At 37.0% G+C, this 20632-nt stretch overlaps 1 protein-coding gene across 1 annotated transcript in view; it reads right to left on the reverse strand.

Moving 5' to 3' along the window:
* AP4E1 (adaptor related protein complex 4 subunit epsilon 1) overlaps positions 1-20632 on the reverse strand; it is a 67865-nt gene that overhangs the window by 20555 nt on the left and 26678 nt on the right. Inside the window, exons 9-15 of the mRNA XM_020887572.2 lie at positions 18905-19027; positions 18692-18801; positions 14854-14993; positions 13450-13562; positions 13224-13342; positions 6653-6955; positions 3868-3982 (exon numbers count right to left, since the gene is read on the reverse strand). Coding sequence (XP_020743231.1) covers positions 3868-3982; positions 6653-6955; positions 13224-13342; positions 13450-13562; positions 14854-14993; positions 18692-18801; positions 18905-19027 — 1023 coding nt within the window. The remainder of the gene's footprint in view (positions 1-3867; positions 3983-6652; positions 6956-13223; positions 13343-13449; positions 13563-14853; positions 14994-18691; positions 18802-18904; positions 19028-20632) is intronic.

The raw sequence follows: 20632 nt of genomic DNA on the forward strand, positions 1-20632 counted from the left end.
TTAAGCTTTCAAATCATCTGCTTTAACCTTCTATCCCATATTGGCCTCTTTTAAATAGCATCTGAGACAGTCAGCAGTCAGCCTCTGCACTGACACTTCAGTAATAGTAGAGCTCAAGAAATGTTTCAAGAGTTTAAGACAAAGAGCACATTAAGATAAAAAGTTTAAGCAAAGACCAGAGAGAATTCAAAATTAGAGGTAAAAAGTTGAAAATAGAGGGGAAAAAAAAGACTAGACATGAAAGAGGACAATATCTGGAGAATAGTCAGATAAGATTCTGATTGTGATACAGAAGAATTAAAGCTTGTCATCTAAGAAAGGCTGAGAAAGGCTTAACATTGAGAATAACATTCAAACCACATTATTTTCACTAAGTGAAAATTTCCCAAGAGTCTTACAGAGATAAATGACTAGAGAGACAAAAATTGGAGAGAGTTAACTAGATGAATATGTGCAAACTGGGGAGCAGGAAGAGAATAATGCTATACAGAGAGTCAGGAGAAGACAGAAGAGGGCTGAATTGAAACTTAGTGAATATGTAGAAGCTAACCAGATGAAGAAGGAGGACAAAGAGCAATTCATACAGAAGAGAAAGCATGAGCTAGAAGCAGAGAGAGTCCTCGGAAGTTGGGAGCTACCAAGAGTAATCCAGGTGAGAAATAAAAAATACAAACTATCCTGGGCATAAGTAATTCAATATTTAACTTGTTTGTATCCTTCACAACTTTAGAGGCCTTGACTATATGCACATTCCTTCTTTATCTTATCTTGTACTGCAGTTCTTTTATACCTTGATCACTTGGCTATACGTCTCTGACTACCCCCAGCTGTTATAAATTTTATTTTTTGAGAGACGAACAGTCTCAACTTGATGTGGTTTTCAAAAATCCTTAATTTTGTAGATAGGAGTTGCTGCTGCTGCTGTTCAGTTACTAAGTGGTGTCCAACTCTGTGTGACCCCACGGACTGCAGCATGCCAGGCTTCCTTGTCCTCCACTATCTCCTGGAGTTTGCTCAAACTCACTGAGTCGGTGATGCTCTCTAACAAGCCCACCTTCTGCTGCCCCCTCCTCCTTTTATCGTCAATCTTTTCCAGCATCAGAGTCTTTTCCAATGACTCAGCTTTTCACATCAGATGGTCAAGGTATTGGAGCTTCAGCATCAGTCCTTCTAATGAATATTCAGGGTAGAATTCCTTTAGAATTGACTGGTTTGATCTCCTTGCTGTCCAGGGGACTCTCAAGAGTCTTCTCCAGCACCACAATTCAAAACCATCAATTCTTCAGCACTCAGCCTTCTTTAAGGTCCAACTCTCACAACTGTACAGGCCTACTGGAAAAACCATAGCTTTGACTATATGGACTTTTGTTAGCAAAGTGATATCTCTGCTTTTTAATATGTTGTTTAGGTTTATCATAGCTTTCCTTCCAAGGAGCAAGTGTCTTTTAATTTCATGGCTGCAGTCACTGTCCACAGTGATTTTGGAGTCCAAGAAAATAAAATCATTGCTTCCACTTTTTCCCCCATCTATTTGCCATGAAGTGATAGGACTGGATGCCATTATCTTTTTTTTTTTTTTAACAGAATAATCAAAACCAATTCCTCAATGCTTCTCTTGGGTACAAACTGGTAATAAGTTTGTTCCCCACTATTCCACCCATTTTTGCCAATTCTCAGTATCTTACAATATTTTCCTCAAATTTGTTGTTAACATGCTTGGCATTTTTCCACCCAAGACAGTGAAGTACTGTATCCTTCATAAAAGTAACATTTAACTATAAATTATTTACAAAAATTTCAAACAAGATCAGCATCAGAACCAATTGACATTTCAACGATTCCAGAATTAACAACTTTTTAGACTGAAAGTACCTATTTTTCACCAACTTTTTACTTCTTGTCATTGCCATCAAATCATAAGATACATGACTTTATAACTTACTGCTCAAGTACTTACTAAAGCACTTACTATGTCCTGTCTTATAACTGATTTCCTTACCATGATGGAACAGACAGTCTAGGCTCATAAAATTTCAATTTTACCTTAGAGAACTTTTAAGAAATAGATTTGGGAGGAGAGGAGAAGAGCCTAATTTGACAGTTTAACCCCATTTATAACAATGAATCTATGATTAAAAATGTACTTGGCAAATTAATACACTAGCTTGGGGAGTTTAAGGGCCCTTATATTTGTCTCAGCCACTTAACTTATTTTAAGAAAGAAGTCAGGGAGTGCCAGAAATTAGGCTCCCTGTCCTACCTCCCCCTCTCTATTCTAGCTTTGAATTGCAGTAATAAGAGCAACTGATAGAGAATTCCTGGTGGTCCAGTGGCTAGGGCTGCATGCTTCTGCTGCAGGGAGCACAAATTCAGTCCCTGATTAGGGAACTAAGATCCCATATGCATAAGGCACAGTCAAAAAAAAGAGCAACTTATAACCCCCAAACATTTGAAAATAAGGAAATATGGCAACTGGACCATGTCTCCCATTCCGGAACTCTGCATTTTTCACTCTGTGCCTTGGGTATCATAAGACATGCACTAGAGTCAGAGGTTGGGTAATTATAATTTAAAACTTTTATTTCCCCCTCTATATGAGGGTTAAAGAAGAAGAAAACTGATTACCCTTTGAAGGAAAATAGAACTTTCTATGCCATTAGGTTTCACTGTACTAAATAATGTACTAAACTATAAAGAGAGCTGAGTGCTGAGGAATTGATGCTTTTGAACTGTGGTGTTGGAGAAGACTCTTGAGAATCCCTTGGACTACAAGGAGATCCAACCAGTCCATCCTAAAGGAGATCAGTCCTGGGTGTTAATTGGAAGGACTGATGTTGAAGCTGAAACTCCAATACTCTGGCCACCTGATGTGAAGAGCTGACTCACTGGAAAAGAGCCTGATGCTGGGAAAGATTGAGGGCAGGAGGAGAAGGGGATGACAGAAGATGAGATGGTTGGATGGCATCACCGACTCAATGGACATGGGTTTGGGTGGACTCCGGGTGTTGGTGATGGACAGGGAGGCCTGGCGTGCTGTGGTTCATGGGGTGGCAAAGAGTTGGACACGATTGAGCAACTGAACTGAACTGAAACCTTAAAAGAGAAAATACTTCTACTTCTGCAAAAAAATACCATGAAGCCTATCATATACAAGTTTATACTTTTTGGTTTCATCGTAGGATCATCCATTTACTTGAACTCATATGCCTAGCACAGAGCCTGGATTAACAAGTACTCAACAAAATCATTAAAGAATGAATAGAACAAAAAAAGGACATTTCAGCATTAAACTTTTTAGTATTAACATTCTGAATTCCTATATATATAATAGTCAATGGTCTCCCTTTATTCATTTCCCATCCACCATCAAATATTTCTATAATCTCCTCTCGACTAAAATCATGAGAGAAGTTTTTCCCTGACACCCTACCTTTTTAAAATATAACTATTTCCTTTCTTAGACATTGCTAAACTCACTGATTAGATACACAAGATTGTTCAAAATGAAAATGAAACTCACTAGTCCATAGTAACCAGCATTTTTTTTCTGAAGCTTTTCTGCAGAAATGCTCACAGGAACATCTGTCAGCCCTTTTAGCACAGTGACCAACATGATAATTCTACCTTCAAGTTCTTTTAAAATTATAGGATGATCTGAGGCACTTATGTACATGAAACCTATGACTTTGGGAACCCCTCTTTTTTTTTTCTGTTTACCCCAAGTAAGGCCAGGGTGAACAAGTCACAAACAGATTTAAAGAGGGATAAAAATTCTTCTCAGTTATATACTTACATGACTATGATATCAATTGCATGAAAAAGTGATGTCCCTACAATGTAACTTATTATAAATTCATGAAAAATTACCTTTTTCCTGAGAAAGCTTTTCCTCCTGCCGCTGGTGGTGAGGTTTGTAAGGTGCTGCCCCCTGTGTTAGTTCTTCAGCCACAAAACCATCCAGAAAAGATAAGGAAGCATCTACCTAAGTAAAACAAAAATTAGGAATTAAAACACTTACCCTAAACAGCAGACTGCACACTCATGTAAATAATTTTAGCCCACATTTCCTAAAAATAATTTTTAAGTGAAAAACAGAACTTCAATTCTAAAATTGCTACTCAACTCTCTAGCTTTTTGAAACATCAATAATCAAATCCCTCAGCTCTAAGAATCTAACAATATAAGTCATTTGCACTTATTAATTCACTGCACTGCAGAATACATTTTTGAGCATCCAATATGTTAAGGAATCATGTTGGATGCTATGATTCAGAAAAGGGAAGACATAAGACCTGCCCTCATGAGACTTGTAACTTACTAGAGGAGAAGACATATACACTATGAGCTATATTAGTTTCCTCCTGAAGTGAAGTGAAGTGAAGTCACTCAGTCGTGTCCGACTCTCTGCGACCCCACAGACTATAGTAGCCCACCAGGCTCCTCCCTCCATGGGATTCTCCAGGCAAGAGTACTGGAGGGGGGTGCCATTTCCTTCTCCAGAGGATCTTCCCAACTCAGGGATCAAACCCGGGTCTCCTGCACTTCAGGCAGACACTTTAACCTCTGATAAACCAGGGAAGCAGGGAAGAAGTTTCCTCCTGCTGGGGGCTAAAAACAAGGTGGTGGCAAAGGCTAGTTCCTTCTAGAGGCTCCAGGAGAGAACAGGTTCCTTGTCTCTTTCTAGAGGCATTCCTCGGCTTGTGGCTATATCATCCAATCTCTGCTTCTATTGTTACTTTGCCTTCTCCTCTCTGACCTCTTGCCTCACTTTTATAAGGACACTTCATGATTATAACATGCCTACTCAGATAATCCACATTAATCTCCCCATTACAAAATTCCTAATCAAACCTACAAAGTCCCTTTTACCACATAAAGTAACATATGCACAGACTCTGGGTTTCTCAGGTGGCACTAGTGCTAAAGAACCCACCTGAGAATGGAGATGTAAGAGACACGGGTTTGATCCCTGGGTCAGGAAGATACCCTGGAGGAGGGCATGGCAACCCAGGCAAGAATTCTTGCCTGGATAATTCCATGGACAGAGGAGCCTGGTGGGCTACAGAACAAGGGGTTGCAGAGTCAGACACAACTGAAATGACTTAGCGCACACACACATATGCACAGGCTACAGGGATTAAGATGTGAATATCTTGGGGAGGGCTGTTATCCAGCCTCCCACACTGATTTCACTATCCTATTCCTTTCTACCTAGAAATGTTTTTTCACAAATCTGTGGAAAATTAACTTAATTTTAACAAAGTACAAGAATAGAAAGGCTAAATGAAAAGAAATAAAGAGATGAAAAAAGAGTAAGAGGAAAAGGAGAAAAGAGAAAATTAAGTGAGAAAGGAAAACAAGATACACAAGAGGATACAGCAATAATGACCTCAGAAACCACAGATCTGCTTCTCCTGATTTAGCTAAGTGTATACAACCAGCCCAGATAATTTAGAATGGCAGGTAATTCTCAAACATTTAATTGGCATCTCACACTCTGAATTTGGAAAGGTTTCATTTTGATAAGATTCTTAAATAGATGAAGCTATGTCATCATCATTATCTTTCATTGGCAGAAAGGGAAGGAGAGTTACTAACTAGTTTAATAGCATATGTATTCATATAGTCTCAGGAATGTTAAACCAAGGCCTCTGCCCATGAGGAGCTAATGAAAAAAATTAATGTACAAAGGTTTAAGATGAATACAAGCCATGAATGTGCTCAGTCACTTCGGTCATGACCGACTCTTTGCGACCCTATTGACTACAGCCAAGTTCCTCTGTCCATGGGATTTTTCAGGCAAGAATACTGGAATGACATTTCCTCCTCCAGGGGATCTCCCCCGGCTAGAGATCAAATCTGCATCTCCATTGGAATCGTAATTAATGGGAATGCCCATCCTCTCCTCTAGAATATGACATCTAACATAAAAATCTGAAAAATCTGACTTCCTCCTCGAAGTGTTCAGATTTACACCAATCTAAGGGGGAACTCGAAGTGAAAAGTAACTAAGTGCTTTGCCTAAAAGGGGCTGGTGCTGAAAACAGGTGGGAGAAGGAAAGGTGAGTGATTAAGTTCCAAAGTAGTAAAGATTTAGATAGTAGATGCATAAAATAAAATGGAGTAATTTTTTTTCTTACATTCTCAAAGAGAGTAATAATAAAATGATATATTAGAGAAGTTCGAAAGAGATAAAATTCTGAATTTCTCCAATTATTATATGTTAAAAGAGATTGTCACAGAATATAAACCCCTTCCACAGCAGTTCTCCAGAACAGATTAGTCTTCCTTACTATTTAGGATCACTACTGAACAGAGAAGAAGGGAGCAACAGAGGAAGAGATGGCTGGATGGCATCACTGACTCAATAGACATGAGTTTGAGCAAATTCAGGGAGATAATGAAGGACAAGGAAGCCTGGCGTACTGCAGTTCATGGGGTCGCAGAGTCAGACACAACTTAGCGACTGAACAACAACAACTGAATAGAAGCTCTCAAATGCTTTCTCACACTAATATGAGAAAAATGCCAATCTCCATCTTAAGAGCCACAGAAATTACATTTTGGTACATTATAGACATATCACAAAGGCAAGAATTATTCTTTTTAAATACAATGCAACCCTTAAAAAGACAGAATGCAGATGTCTTACCACCATGTCTTCACAACTCTTATCAATTGGAAGTAAGCTCTTCATCAGTTTTACATTCTCATGCAAGTGTTTTAATTCAAATGCATGCTGTCTCAAGCAAGTATCCAAAGATGTGGTAAATTCCTGGATTAATCTCTCAACTATATTAGAAGAGTGTGCTTGGGGTGTCAACTTGGTCACAGCAGCTATTATCCAGGCTTTTGTTTCTGAAGAAATGGAGTCATTCATAAGTAACTTGTAGAGCTTGGTTATAATTTCCTCTGGTGTTTCCTTATTTAAGAGATAGGAATACTCTCCTAACACCTGTAAGTAAAACAAAGAAATGAATATATGCAAACATCAACTTAGATAGCAATTATACTCAGAAATCTAAACAAAGTGTCTGCAGAGTAAATTTACTCTATACTAAGTATATTCTCATGGTAAAAAAATTATTAAAAATAAAACTGCATATTTTAGGTCAAAATTACACCATGAATTGGGGAGGTGGAAATGGCAACCCACTCCAGTATTCTTGCCTGGAAAATTCCATGGACAGAGGAGCCTGGCGAGCTACAGTCCATTGAGTCACAGAGTCAGACACGACTGAGCAACTAAACACCACTACCATGAACTGGAAGTGAATACAAAAAGGACTTCCACATCTTTATCATTAACAATATATAAAGCATCAAGCCAGATATCCTGGAATGTGAAGTCAAGTGGGCCTTAGGAAGCATTACTACGAACAAAGCTAGCAGAGGTGAGGGAGTTCCAGTTGAGCTATTTCAAATCCTGAAAGATGATGCTGTAAAAGTGCTGCACTCAATATGCCAGCAAATTTGGAAAACTCAGCAGTGGTCACAGGACTGGAAAAGGTCAGTTTTCATTCCAATCCCAAAGAAAGGCAATGCCAAAGAATGCTCAAACTACCACACAATTGCACTCATCTCACACGCAAGTAAAGTAATGCTCAAAATTCTCCAAGCCAGGCTTCAGCAATACATGAAACGTGAACTTCCATATGTTCAAGCTGGTTTTAGAAAAGGCAGAGGAACCAGAGATCAAATCGCCAACATCTGTTGTGGATCATCAAAAAAGCAAGAGAGTTTCAGAAAAACATCTATTTCTGTCTTATTAACTATGCCAAAGCCTTTGACTATATGGATCACAATAAACTGTAGAAAATTCTTAAAGAAATGGGAATACCAGACCACCTGACCTGCCTCCTGAGAAATCTGTATGCAGGTCAGGAAGCTACAGTTAGAACTGGACATGGAACAACAGACTGATTCCAAATAGGGAAAAGAGTACATCAAGGCTGTATATTGTCTCCCTGCTTATTTAACTTATACGCAGAGTACATCATGAGAAACGCTGAGCTAGCACAAGCTGGTATCAAGACTGCCAGGAGAAATATCAATAACCTCAGATATGCAGATGACACCACCCTTATGGTAGAAAGTGAAGAAGAACTGAAGAGCCTCTTGATGAAAGTGAAAGAGGAGAGTGAAAAACTTGGCTTAAAGCTCAACACTCAGAAAACTAAGATCATGGCATCCCATTCCATCCCATCACTTCATGGCAAACAGATGGGGAAACAGTGGAAACAGTGGCTGACTTTATTTTTCTGGGCTCCAAAATCACTGCAGATGGTAACTGCAGCCATGAAATTAAAAGACACTTACTCCTTGGAAGGAAAGTGATGACCAACCTAGACAGCATATTAAAAAGCAGAGACATTACTTTGCCAACAAAGGTCTGTCTAGTCAAGGCTATGGTTTTTTCAGTGGTCATGTATGGTGGTCAGAGTTGGACGGTAAAAAAGCTGAGCGCTGAAGAATTGATGCTTTTAAACTCTGGTGTTGGAGAAGACTCCTGAGAGTCCCTAAGACTGCAAGAAGATCCAACCAGTCCATCCTAAAGGAGATCAGTCCTGGGTGTTCATTGGAAGGACTGATGTTGAAGCTGAAACTCCAATACTTTGGCCACCTGATGCAAAGAGCTAACTCACTGGAAAAGAGCCTGATGCTGGGAAACATTGAGGGCAGGAGGAGAAGGAGATGACAGAGGATGAGATGGTTGGATGGCATCACCAACTCGATGGACATGGGTTTGGGTGGACTCCTGGAGTTGGTGATGGACAGGGAGGCCTGGCGTGCTGTGGTTCATGGGGTCACAAAGAGTCAGACACAACTGAGTGACTGAACTGAACTGAACTGAAAGCATCATATCTTTACAAGTTAGCTTTCTTCTAAACTTCCAGATTTGGATGTTGGTTTTTACAAGCACTTTCACATTCTGTTACTATTTTCCAATAACCATTTAAAGAAGTGGTGACCACACACTAGCATGCATAAAAGCCACCTGAAATGTTTCACAGAAATACAGATTTCTGACTCTACTCCCAGATAATCTGACTTGGTATGTCTGTGGTGGGGATCTACAATACCATCTGATTTTGATACAGATGATCCACACAAGAGACTCTGAGGAACACTGATCTATGTTACACATTCTCTTTTCTACATCTAACTTATTCAGATCTCAACACCATCACTAAAAGAATTTAATCAACATCTATAGAACATACCACCCAACAATAAGCAGAATACTTTTCGAGCACCCAGAGAACATTTAACAAGACAGACTATATCTTAGGGCCATAAAATAAACCTCAAGAGACTTAAAAGAACTGAAATCATAAGAGTGTTTTCTCTGACAACAAACTAAAAGTCAGTAACAGGAAGGACAACAGGAAGTTTTCAAAACACTTAAAGACAAAACAACACCCTATCTTTCCATTAAATAGTGAGAAAAGAACACTCCCAAACTGTCTATGAAGCCAGTACGACCTTGATACTAAAGCCAAATACAGTAGGAAAAAAACAAAATAAAAAAAAGGGGGGAGAAAAAGAACACTACAGACCACTATCCCTCATAAACAGAGATGTAAAAATTCTTAACATGGTCTCAAGAAATCTACAAAAAAAAAAAAAAACAATTCTAGATTAGAAAGTGAATTTAACAAGACTGTAGAGTTTAACATCAAAATACAGAAATAAACCACTAATCTATGTTAAAGGAGGCAAGAGTATAGGATAGAGAAAGGAGCAGTCCCTTCAATAAGTGCTGCTGGGAAAACTAGACTGCTACATGTAAAACAATAAGATTACAACATTTCCTCGCATCATATACAAAAATAAACTCAAAATGGATTAATGATCTAATTGTAAGACCTGAATCATACAACTCCTAGAAAAGAACATTCTTTAACATAAATTGTAATAATATTTTCTTGGATCTGTCTATTAGGGCAAAAATAAATAAATGGGACCTAATTAAACTTAAAAGCTTTTGCACTAAAGGAAACCATCAACAAAATGAAACAACAACCTACAGAATGGGAGAGAATATTTGCAAACAATGCAACCAACAAGGACTTAATTTCCAAAATATGCAAACAGTGCATACAACTCAGTATCAACAAAACAACTCAGTGAAAAAATGAGAAGACCTGAATAGATATTTTTCCAAAGAAGACATAAAACTGGCTAACAGGCATAAGAAAAGATGCTCAACATCACTAATTATTAGAGAAAGGCAAATCAAAAACCTCAGCAAGATACCACCTCACACCTGTGAGAATGACTATTCTCAAAAAGCCTACAAATAACAAACCCTAGAGAGAATGTGGAGACAAGGGAACCTTCTTATACGACTGGTGGGAATTTAAATTGGTGAAGCCACTACAGAAAACAGTATGGATGTTCCTTTAAAAACTACAAAAGAGCTGCCACATAATCTAGCAACTTAACTCCTGGGCATATATATCCAGAGGAAACCATAATCTGAAAAGATACATGCGTCCCAATGTTCAACACAGCACTATTTACAGTAGCCAAGATATGGAAGCCACCTAAATGTCCATCAACATACTGAATGGTTAAAGAAGATATGGTATATACACACAATGGAATACTACTCAGCCATAAAAAAGAATGGAATAATGCTATTTGAAGCAACATGGATGGAACTAGAGATTATCATACTAAGTGAAGTAAGTGAGAAAGAAAAAGACAAATACCATAGATATCACTTATACATGGAATCTAAAGTATAACACAAACCAATTTATCTAAGAAACAGACTCACAGATAGAGAAAACAAACTTATGGTTATCAAAGAGGGAAGAGGTTGGGGGAGATATAAATTAGGAATTTGGGATTAGCAGATACAAACTACTATATATAAAATAGATAAATAACAATGTGCTACTGTATAGCACCAGGAACTATATTCAAAATCCTATAATAAATCATAATGGAAAAGAATATGTATGTATAACTGAATCAGTTTGCTGTATGCTAGAAATTAACACACTGTAAATCAACTATATTCAATAAAATAAAATAAAAATAATAATAAAACAAACCAGTGCTTACCAGTGGAATGAGGGAAGGGGGGAGGAGCAAGTTAGGTATAAGGGATTAAAAGATACAAACTACTATGTATAAAATAGATAAGCAACAAGGATGTACTGAACAGTACAGGAAATTAGACCCATAATCTTGTAATAACCTTAACGGAATATAATTTGCAAAAAAAAAGAATCAACATGCTGTACACCTGAAACTAATATTAATACTGTAAATCAATTTAAAAAAAAGAATTCGAAGTTTCTCCTAAATTTGTATCACTTTCTCATCAGCATAACCCTAACCTTAACCTAAACTATCTTAAATCAGGGACCATCTGTATCTAAGTATAAATCTAACAAAACAGGTACAGGATTTGTATTCTGTAGAAAAAGAAACACTCTAAATATATGAACATACACAAATGGCTACCAAATACAGCCATCAATTTAGGCAGAGATTATCAATGCTAAAACCATTGATGAAAGACAGCTGAAGAACAGATGTTCACACAGTCTCCTAGAATCACCTCACAGATCAGTTCTAAATTAGTAAGAAGAAATGGCACCTTTACAATGGAGAGAATATGAAGATCACCAGCTTAACCAAAGAAATTAACAATCACCAATAATTGGAGGAACTGATATTATATGCATCCTGATACGATATAGTGGGAAGTACATATTGACAATATTGTATTCCTGCTAAAAATGTTTACCTCAACCAGACATAGTCCAATTCAGAATGCTGGACTTTCTACAAGTCAACAGTATTTATACAAAAAAAATAACAATGTCATGAAAACAAAACAAAACAAAAAAAAACCTGAGGATCACTGTAAAATAAAGAGGCTAAAAGAAAAACTAAAAGGAATTTGTGAACCTTGACTGGATATGGGGTAAGGAGGAACAGAAAAATTGTCATAAAAGACATTTGTTGGACAACTGGATTAATATAAATATGGACTGTATTTTGGGTGACATTAATGAATTAATGTCATGTTTTTAAGTTGCAATAATGGTTTTATGGTTACTTAGAATGTGACTCTTGGGAGATTCATATTGAATTCTTTTATAGGGGAAGTGTTATGATGTCTTGCAACTCAATTTAAACTGGCTCAACAAAACAAACGCATATACGTAGACCCAGCTATATATATATAGATGTAGATAAAGTAAAGCAAAGGTAGTTAAAAACATTCACTGGGAATCTAGATGAACTGTACAGGGGTATTTATTATGCCACTTTTTCATCTTTCTAATAGAAAAGAAAACAATTCTTAAATAAAAATCTGGGTAAAATTTAATTTAACATGCTAACATTTGACAAAACCATAAAATATTAAAGTGTGAATATCCTATGACCCAGAGATGCACTTCTCCAAATCTCCCCCTAGAGAAATGCTCACTCACATGCACAGGAAAGAATATACGAAGGTGACAGGATGTATATGATTATGTAGGTTTATACTCTACAAAACTGTAACCTCACTTTGCAAAGAGATGATCTCCCTTGCAGGCTTCGATGAAGCAAGCCACCATGTTGGGAGGCCCACATGGCAAGATACTGAGGACAACTCTTGGAGTCAAGGGCAGCCAAGGGTCAACAGTCTGAACATCAAACCTTCAGCCTTAGAGCTACAAGAAACTGATTTCTGCCAACAACCACATATGAGCCTGGAAGCAGATCCTTTACTAATCAAGTTTCAGATGAAACAGCAGCCCCAAGGGACACCTAGATTGCAACCCTAAAAAGCCTTAAGCAGAAAACCCAGCTAAGCCATACCTGAACTCCTAACCCACAGAAACTGTGAGATAACAAATGTATGTTGTTTTAAGTTTGTGGTAACATGATTATGCAACAACAGAAAGCTAGCATACCACAGCTTCATCAGTATTCACATATTCATATATAGATTCACAACAAATGCATTAAACACAGACAGGCATCTAAATAAACACCCATATTTAAAAGACTACTCAAGTGAGATGGCAGAGAGAATGAATACACAAGAAAATAGGTAAGTGATAGAAGGTAGCCACTGGGAAAGAAAATCAGCAGCTGAAGGAGTTAACAGATCTGAAATAAATGATTTCTGAAGAAATACATTATTAGTATTTCTCTTTATAAAAAATAATACTATAAACATTTATGAGTCAATGTAATTTGCTTACCCAACTCATAACTTGAAGAAATCTCTGTGGATAGAACACATTTTCCACATCTAATAAAGTAAGATAAGACTGAACTGCATAAAGTCTTAATTGCTGATTTTCTGTTTCATCATCAAAACCTACAAAGGAATTGATATAACATTTTAATTTCCATTAAATTCTCCAAGGACTCTGTAATAAAAACATTTAATTTTAAAATCTTTGCAGAATGCAATAGTTTACTAACCTTCTGCTAGCAGTCTCAGAAAGTTATTGGGAATATCAGGATGCATCACATCTCCTCCCACTGAAAATACAGCATTCATTGTTTGAATAAACCACGCATTATCAGGAGCATATGTGTCCACAGTGTTAAGAACAAGTACATTTCCAAATGTCACTTATTAAAATTACCCTTTCTGAATCAATCTTTAAAAAAATAACCCTCAATTCATCCTAGTTTGGCATTTATAATTATAATTTCTGCCAATAAGTTTTTCTATACCCTGGCTTTGTGTAAAATAGGTGCTCACTAAAGCTTATTTAGTAAACTTAGTGAACCAGTTTATGGTGCTTTATCTAGCACCATATCTTGGACATAATAGGCACTCAATTAAATGTGAAATAACTGAAAGAAATATTCCAGTTGACTGTGGACAAATACATAATGGAAAATTATATGCACTTCAGAGAGGTTAAGTGTTGTGATATGTCTTTCTGAACAATTGTTTACCCTCTTTTCTAATCTGCTCCTCTTCAGTTCTAAAATTCTACCATTCTGCTAGCCAGGGCTATAGCCCTGGCCAGGACAAAACTATACTTAAGCATTCCAAGATAATTTGACTGACATTATTCATTCATTCATTCAATATTAAACAACAAACATCTTAAAAAGAATGTTGAGTGACCTTGGGGGCCTGTAAAGTTTGTCTGACTTTTTAAAAACAAATGTGAAGAAAAGTAACATGTGAATGGAGTTTGTGACCATTCCCAGTATAAATAATCATGTAAAGGCTAAACTTTAGCATACCAATATCCTCACCAATCTCCCCCAAACAATAAGAACTTTTACTCAGGAAAGAAACTGAGTAGGAATTAAAGTCAAAGACAAGGGATAAAAGAAGAACCAGAGATTCCTGTATACTCCTGCTGATAATACTGCCCAGTGGAATAAAAAGAACCAGGAAAAAAGTCATCCCCCAGAAAGTTCACACAACTTTTTGTTTCTGACAATAAGAAAGGCTTGAACGTCAGGAATGGTTATTGCTGGGCCTCTGAGCTTAACCTACAAGTGACTATGTCTATACCAATCATTTTAAAAGTCACTGTGTAACACACTGCTATATTTAAAATGGATAACCAACAAAAAACTATTGTATAGCACATTGAGTATAGCATACTCAATGTTATGTGCCAGCCTTGATGGGACAGGGGTTTGGGGGAGAATGGATACATGTATATATATGACTGAGTCCCTTCACTGTTCACCTGAAACTATCACAACACTGTTAATCAGCTCTACCTCAATACAAAATGGTTTTGGTGACCAAAAAATTCAGTTAAAAAAAAGGAAAAACATTTATTTTTTGAAAAATAAATAAAGTCACTGTGTAACTAAAAAGTGTTTTATGACTCATGGCCCAAAAGATATTTCTCAGCCAGCTCAGCTATTTTTCCAACCAAATTGACGATAATATATTCTTCTTTGCTCTGATGTAAATATTCAAGCATTTTCTGGACAATCACTGTTATATTCTGTGCATTAGTAATTCTGTAAAGAAGTTCCAGCGTCTATTCAAGAAAGAAAAACAAAAGCAGTATTATAAAACTATGCATAATAACGCCAATAAATACTGTAAAATAAAGGTTTATACCCCGCTTTGATTCCTGGGTTGGGAAGATCCCCTGGAGAAGGGGTAGGCTACCCACTCCAGTATTCTTGGGCTTCCCTGGTGGTTCAGCTGGTAAACAATCCATCTGCAATACGGAAAACCTGGGTTCGATCCCTGGGTTCGAAAGATCCCCAGGAAAAGAGAAAGGCTACCCACTCCAGTATTCTGGGCTAGAGAATTCTATTGACAGTACTGTCCATAGGGTCGCAAACAGCTGGACACGACTGAGCGACTTTCACTTTCAAAGGTTTAAATAGTTGATTCTTCCACTTTTATGTAGCTCTACTGGGCAGTTAACAGAAATACACATTTTAACCGGAATAGAACTTTAGAAAGGTAAAACCATTGTTAAAAAAAAGGAATTATAATCAATTCAAAAGTCTAAAACCCTTCAATTGACACAGATAATTATGATCCGACATCTCATGACAGGCCATGCAAACACCAAAAAGTTAAAAGGTTTATAATCTATTTTCTAAAAATATAACAGCTTCTTCAGTTCAGTTCACTCAGTCATGTCCGACTCTTTGTGACCCCATGGACTGCAGCGCAGCAGGCCTCCCTGTCCATCACCAACTCCTGAAGTTTACCCAAACTCCTGTCCATTGAGTCAGTGATGTCATCTCATCCTCTGTCATCCCCTTCTCCTCCCGCCTTTAATCATTTCCCAGCATCAGGGTCTTTTCAAATGAGTTAGCTCTTTGTATCCGGTGGCCAAAGTACTGGCGTTTCAGCTTCAACATCAGTCCTTCCAATGAACGCTCAGGATTGATGTCCTTTAGGATGGACTGGTTGGATTGCCTTGCAGTCCAAGGGACTCTCAAGAGTCTTCTCCAACACCACAGTTCAAAAGCATCAATTCTTCGGTGCTCAGCTTTCTTTATAGTCCAAGTCTCACATCCATACATGACTACTGGAAAAACCATAGCTTTGACTAGACGGACCTTTGTTGGCAGTTATGTCTCTGCTTTTTAATATGCTGTCTAGGTTGGTCATAACTTTCCTTCCAAGGAGTAAGCATCTAAGCCTACATGACACATGCCTGCGTACTATGCATGTGCGTGTGTTTTTGAGTACATACATACACATACAAAAATCCAGTCTTGCAAAATGCTTTTCCATACTTCCTGAACAGAAAAGTGCACTTGAGTGGATCTATCAGCTAAAGGCAAATGGTCTCTCATGGATGGATAAGGTAGTGCAAGCACTTCAAACAGCAGCAAGGCCTATGTTCAGAATCTCAGGTATCAAGGAAGAACTGCTTTATGGCTTTCTCAGTGCTGAGTAATACACCTCTTGCTGCCTCAAGTAAGATGAAGGAAAACCAGTACCAGAGTAAACTCCCATTTGCCTAGCTTTCTGAGGCCCTACATTAAGGTTCCACAAATATCATAGTTCTCAGAATTCAGTATGAAACAGAGGGCAACAATAAGAAAGCATCCTTTACTAGCATCTCAGAATCAAAAATGTTAGCTGTAAGAGAATTTCTATATACCCTACTTGTTAAATCTGTTCAGATTTCTTTAGGGTTCTTCCTAATTTTTCAATCCTTATACCCAGGACTTCAAGTACAAAGGATAACAGATTTTGAGTTTTTTTTTTTTAAACTGCTCCAGTTAATCCTTAACACCATTTAAAATCTATAAATACATAGATCCCCCATCACTAGCTTTCCACTTATAAAGCTGCTTCAGACATCCTTCCTGTAGGCTGTCTAAGTCATGTATTTTAAGATAATAACACCAAATTTAATTCCTACTCTAAGACTATGAAACTTAGCATTTCCAGGACTGAATGGGGCATGGTATTAGGAATTGCATGGCAGAAGGTCTTTTCTATTAATTCCTTCATGCTTTCTTTTTTCCTGTTATGAAAGAAAGGTAATACAATCAGGTAAAAGAGAATCCCAGACCCAAGCAACAGGTCACTCCATAACCCAGGACCAAAGCTCTTGCCACATAATTACTGATGGAGGTTAGAAATGACAGTGGGATTGAGGAAACAGTACCACAGTGCATTCTTTGGGCACCACTGATACCCAGTTCCTCCCCCAAAGAATTCAAACTACTTTTCTCACTGCAGACCAGACCTGATAATTTTAGAAGTTGTCTGTTTCTCTTTAACTCTCATTTTAAAATTAAATCCAAATAATTAAGCACAGAACTAAGAAAACTGTACCCAAGTCAACCCTGTTCAACATACTACTTAACCACACAAAGAAAAGGCATGCTCTCTATCCGTTCAAAGTAGAAGAGTCATATAAATATTTGTTACTGTCCCTTGGCATCTTTGCATTTTTCTACGATCTCTACACATAGAAATTATCCATAAAATTTCTGGATTCATTCAAGGCAGGTAACAATTTTTTAGAAGATCAAAAATATGAATCCAAACTATATATGCATATATATTGCATATATGTAGATGGCAATTTCTCAGAAACATTATTTCAAAAATAGTACCTTTAGAATTCAACATTCACAATCTTATTTTTGTAAAATTATAATTATTCAATGTAATAATGTTCTTTCAATAAACTTTTAATTCAGTGCTTTTAAATAATGTTTACTAGAATTTATCTTTTTATCTTCATTATTTTTAAAATCAGAAATAAAACAATCACTCTTCTTAATTAGGTCCCAAACCATTTTAAATGAAGGTATAGAATCATGTCTCTACATGAGAATTACCAGATCTAACTAGAACACCCAAGCAGATACTGAAGCAATTTTATAAAAGGAAAAAGTTGAAAAAAATCAAGTAGATTTATACACCTTTCCTTCCAAGAAGCTCAGAACAGTTTAGGGATACCTTTACTAATTCTTTTTATCCTTTTTGGCCATACCATGCAGCATGTAGGATCTTAACTCCCTGAGCAGAGACTGAACCTGTGCCCCGGCAGCAGCAGCATGGGGTCCCAACCACTGAAACACCAGGGCAGTCCCTATCCTTATATCCTATCAACATTCTTACAGGTTCAATAAGGAATAAAGTAGCCCATATTATAGATGTTAAGGAAAATAATGAAGAAATTAATTATCATAAATTAAGTCTTAAAAGTATACTAATAGGAAGAACTGAAAATAGAATTCTGGTCTTCTATTGATACAATCATTGGACCAATAAGATATTAAGGAATCCTATACAGGTGTGTGCATGCATGTGTGCTGTCACTTCACTTGTGCCCGACTCTTTGCAACCCTATGGACTGTAGCCCGCCAGATTCCTCTGTCCACGGGATTCTCCAGGTAAGAATACTGGAGTGGGTTGCCGTGTCCTCCTCTGGGGGATCTTCCCAACCCAGGATCGAACTCATGTCTCTTATGTCTCCTGCACTGGCAGGGGGGGTTCTTTACCATTAGCACCACCTAGTTACACCTTCCTCACTTCTCCAACTCACAATTTAAAACCATTCTTATGGTTATTGGTACAAGTACTTTTTAGAAAAGTCCCTTAAACTTCAGTAGAAAAAATAAAATGCATTCGAAAGTTAAAATACACACATGTGCACATGCCCATAATTTTAATTGTTCTCTTGTAAAACCAACAAAATGTTTAAAAATTGTTTCACATATACTACTCAAAATACCAGTTTACCTCTCTTTTAATAATGGGATCAGGATGATCTAAGCATTCAATTATTGTCATCTGATGTTGAAGAGCAAGAGTGGGATCCTGTTGGATAACATAAGTAAGAGCCTTCAGTCCTAGAAACAAAGATTAAATAACATAAAGTGACTTAAAACAAATATTCAGCAAATTTCAAAAAGCTCTCTTAGTAATTTCCATCAGAAGAACCAATCATCTTACCTAAATATTTGAGATTTATTTTAGGTGACAGAACAAACTTTCCAATGCATTTGGCAGCCTTCTCAAGCAATTCCGATTTAGGATAAATAGAATACACTGTATGTACACATTCAAACAAAATAGCTAGAAAAATAAAATATTATAACTTCAGAGATCATATTAAGCCATAATAAAGATATATCTGTGTAGAACTCCTAACAAAACAAACTAATCAGAAGGTCAGTTTTAGTCAAAAATCTTATGGAAATTTTTCAAAGATAAGAATTTTACTATTTTCAGGCTTTATACAGTTGTTAGGATTATGTTGCCACAGTACAATTTAGAGAGAACTGTATATATTAAAAGATAAGAATGATATATTCATACACGCAACAAGTATTTTCTGAAACCTTCTATGAGTCAGCCATTGTTCTACTAGTATGAATACAGCAGAGACAAAAACCCTTACCCTCAAGGAACTCACATTCTAATGGGCACGTAAGTAATATATTCACTACTCCTATATAAATAGATACTTCCAACACTCCTTAAATGCTTCAAAATAAGTTATTCTCAGGCAGTTTCTACCACTTTTACACAGAAACTGGATATGTAGTCTATTTCAATGTGGTTTAGTTCAATATAATTATTTTAGAGTGCTCTAGCATTTATTTCAAAATTTTTATACTCAAAACTCAAGTCATTTTTTAAAAATTAACTTAAAAATTAACCTCCAAGGCTATAGAAAATCTACTGAACATCTTGATAGTCTTCAAATTTGATTTTCTAGTCTCATCAAAGATCTGGTAACTATAATAGATGATCAAAATGGACACTAAAATATTTTTCAAACTCTCTTAAAGATCAAGAGTCAAAGAGCTGGAGCTTGGTCATGTAAAGAAGAATCATTTAGGCACCATTCAACAAAAATAAGCAGACTTCAAAACATTTCAACTACACAAGAGTTGAGGGCTTCCCTGGTTGCTTAGACAGTAGAGAATCTGCCTGCAATACAGGAGACCCTGGTTCAATCCCTATGCCGGGAAGATACCCTGGAGAAGGGAATGGCAACCCACTCCAGTATTTTTGCCCTGGAGAATTCATCCCATGGACAGAGGAGCCTGGCAGGCTACAGTCCATTGGGTCGCAAAGAGTCAGACACAACTGAGCAACTAACACACACGGTTGAAGCATATCATATCTTTGAAAGAATCACTCCTGCTCTTTTTCCAAAAGTTTAAAACACAACAATCAAACATTTATTCATATACAAGATATAAAATAGAGCCTGAATATTCAACTAGCTATGTTTTTACACTGCTAAGTTGCCTATCAACTGATACACATAAACATTTTGGGTAAAAACTTTTTAAAAAATTAATATTTTCTAAATAAGGAGAGAGGAGAAATTGGAAATAAGCATTTTTAAGAAATAAACATCTTTTTAAGAAGTGAATTGACTTTAATTAAAGGAAAACCTATAAAGTCAACTGAACCTAAAAAGATGTTTACAGATATTATGCTGTAAAGTCTTTACTCGATGCTATGAAAAAAAGTTGACTTTGGACTTCCCCAGTGGCGCAGTGGTAAAGAATCTGCCTATCAAACCCCTGGCCCAGGAAGACCAAGAACAACTGCAGAACAACTAAGCCCCTGCACCACAACTATTGAGCCTGTGCTCCAGAGCCCAGGACCTGTAACTACTGAGCCCACGCACCCTAGAGCCTGTGCTCCCCAACAAGGGAAGCC

This window comes from Odocoileus virginianus, chromosome 6 (genome assembly GCF_023699985.2).
Source record: "Odocoileus virginianus isolate 20LAN1187 ecotype Illinois chromosome 6, Ovbor_1.2, whole genome shotgun sequence".
NCBI lineage: Eukaryota > Metazoa > Chordata > Mammalia > Artiodactyla > Cervidae > Odocoileus > Odocoileus virginianus.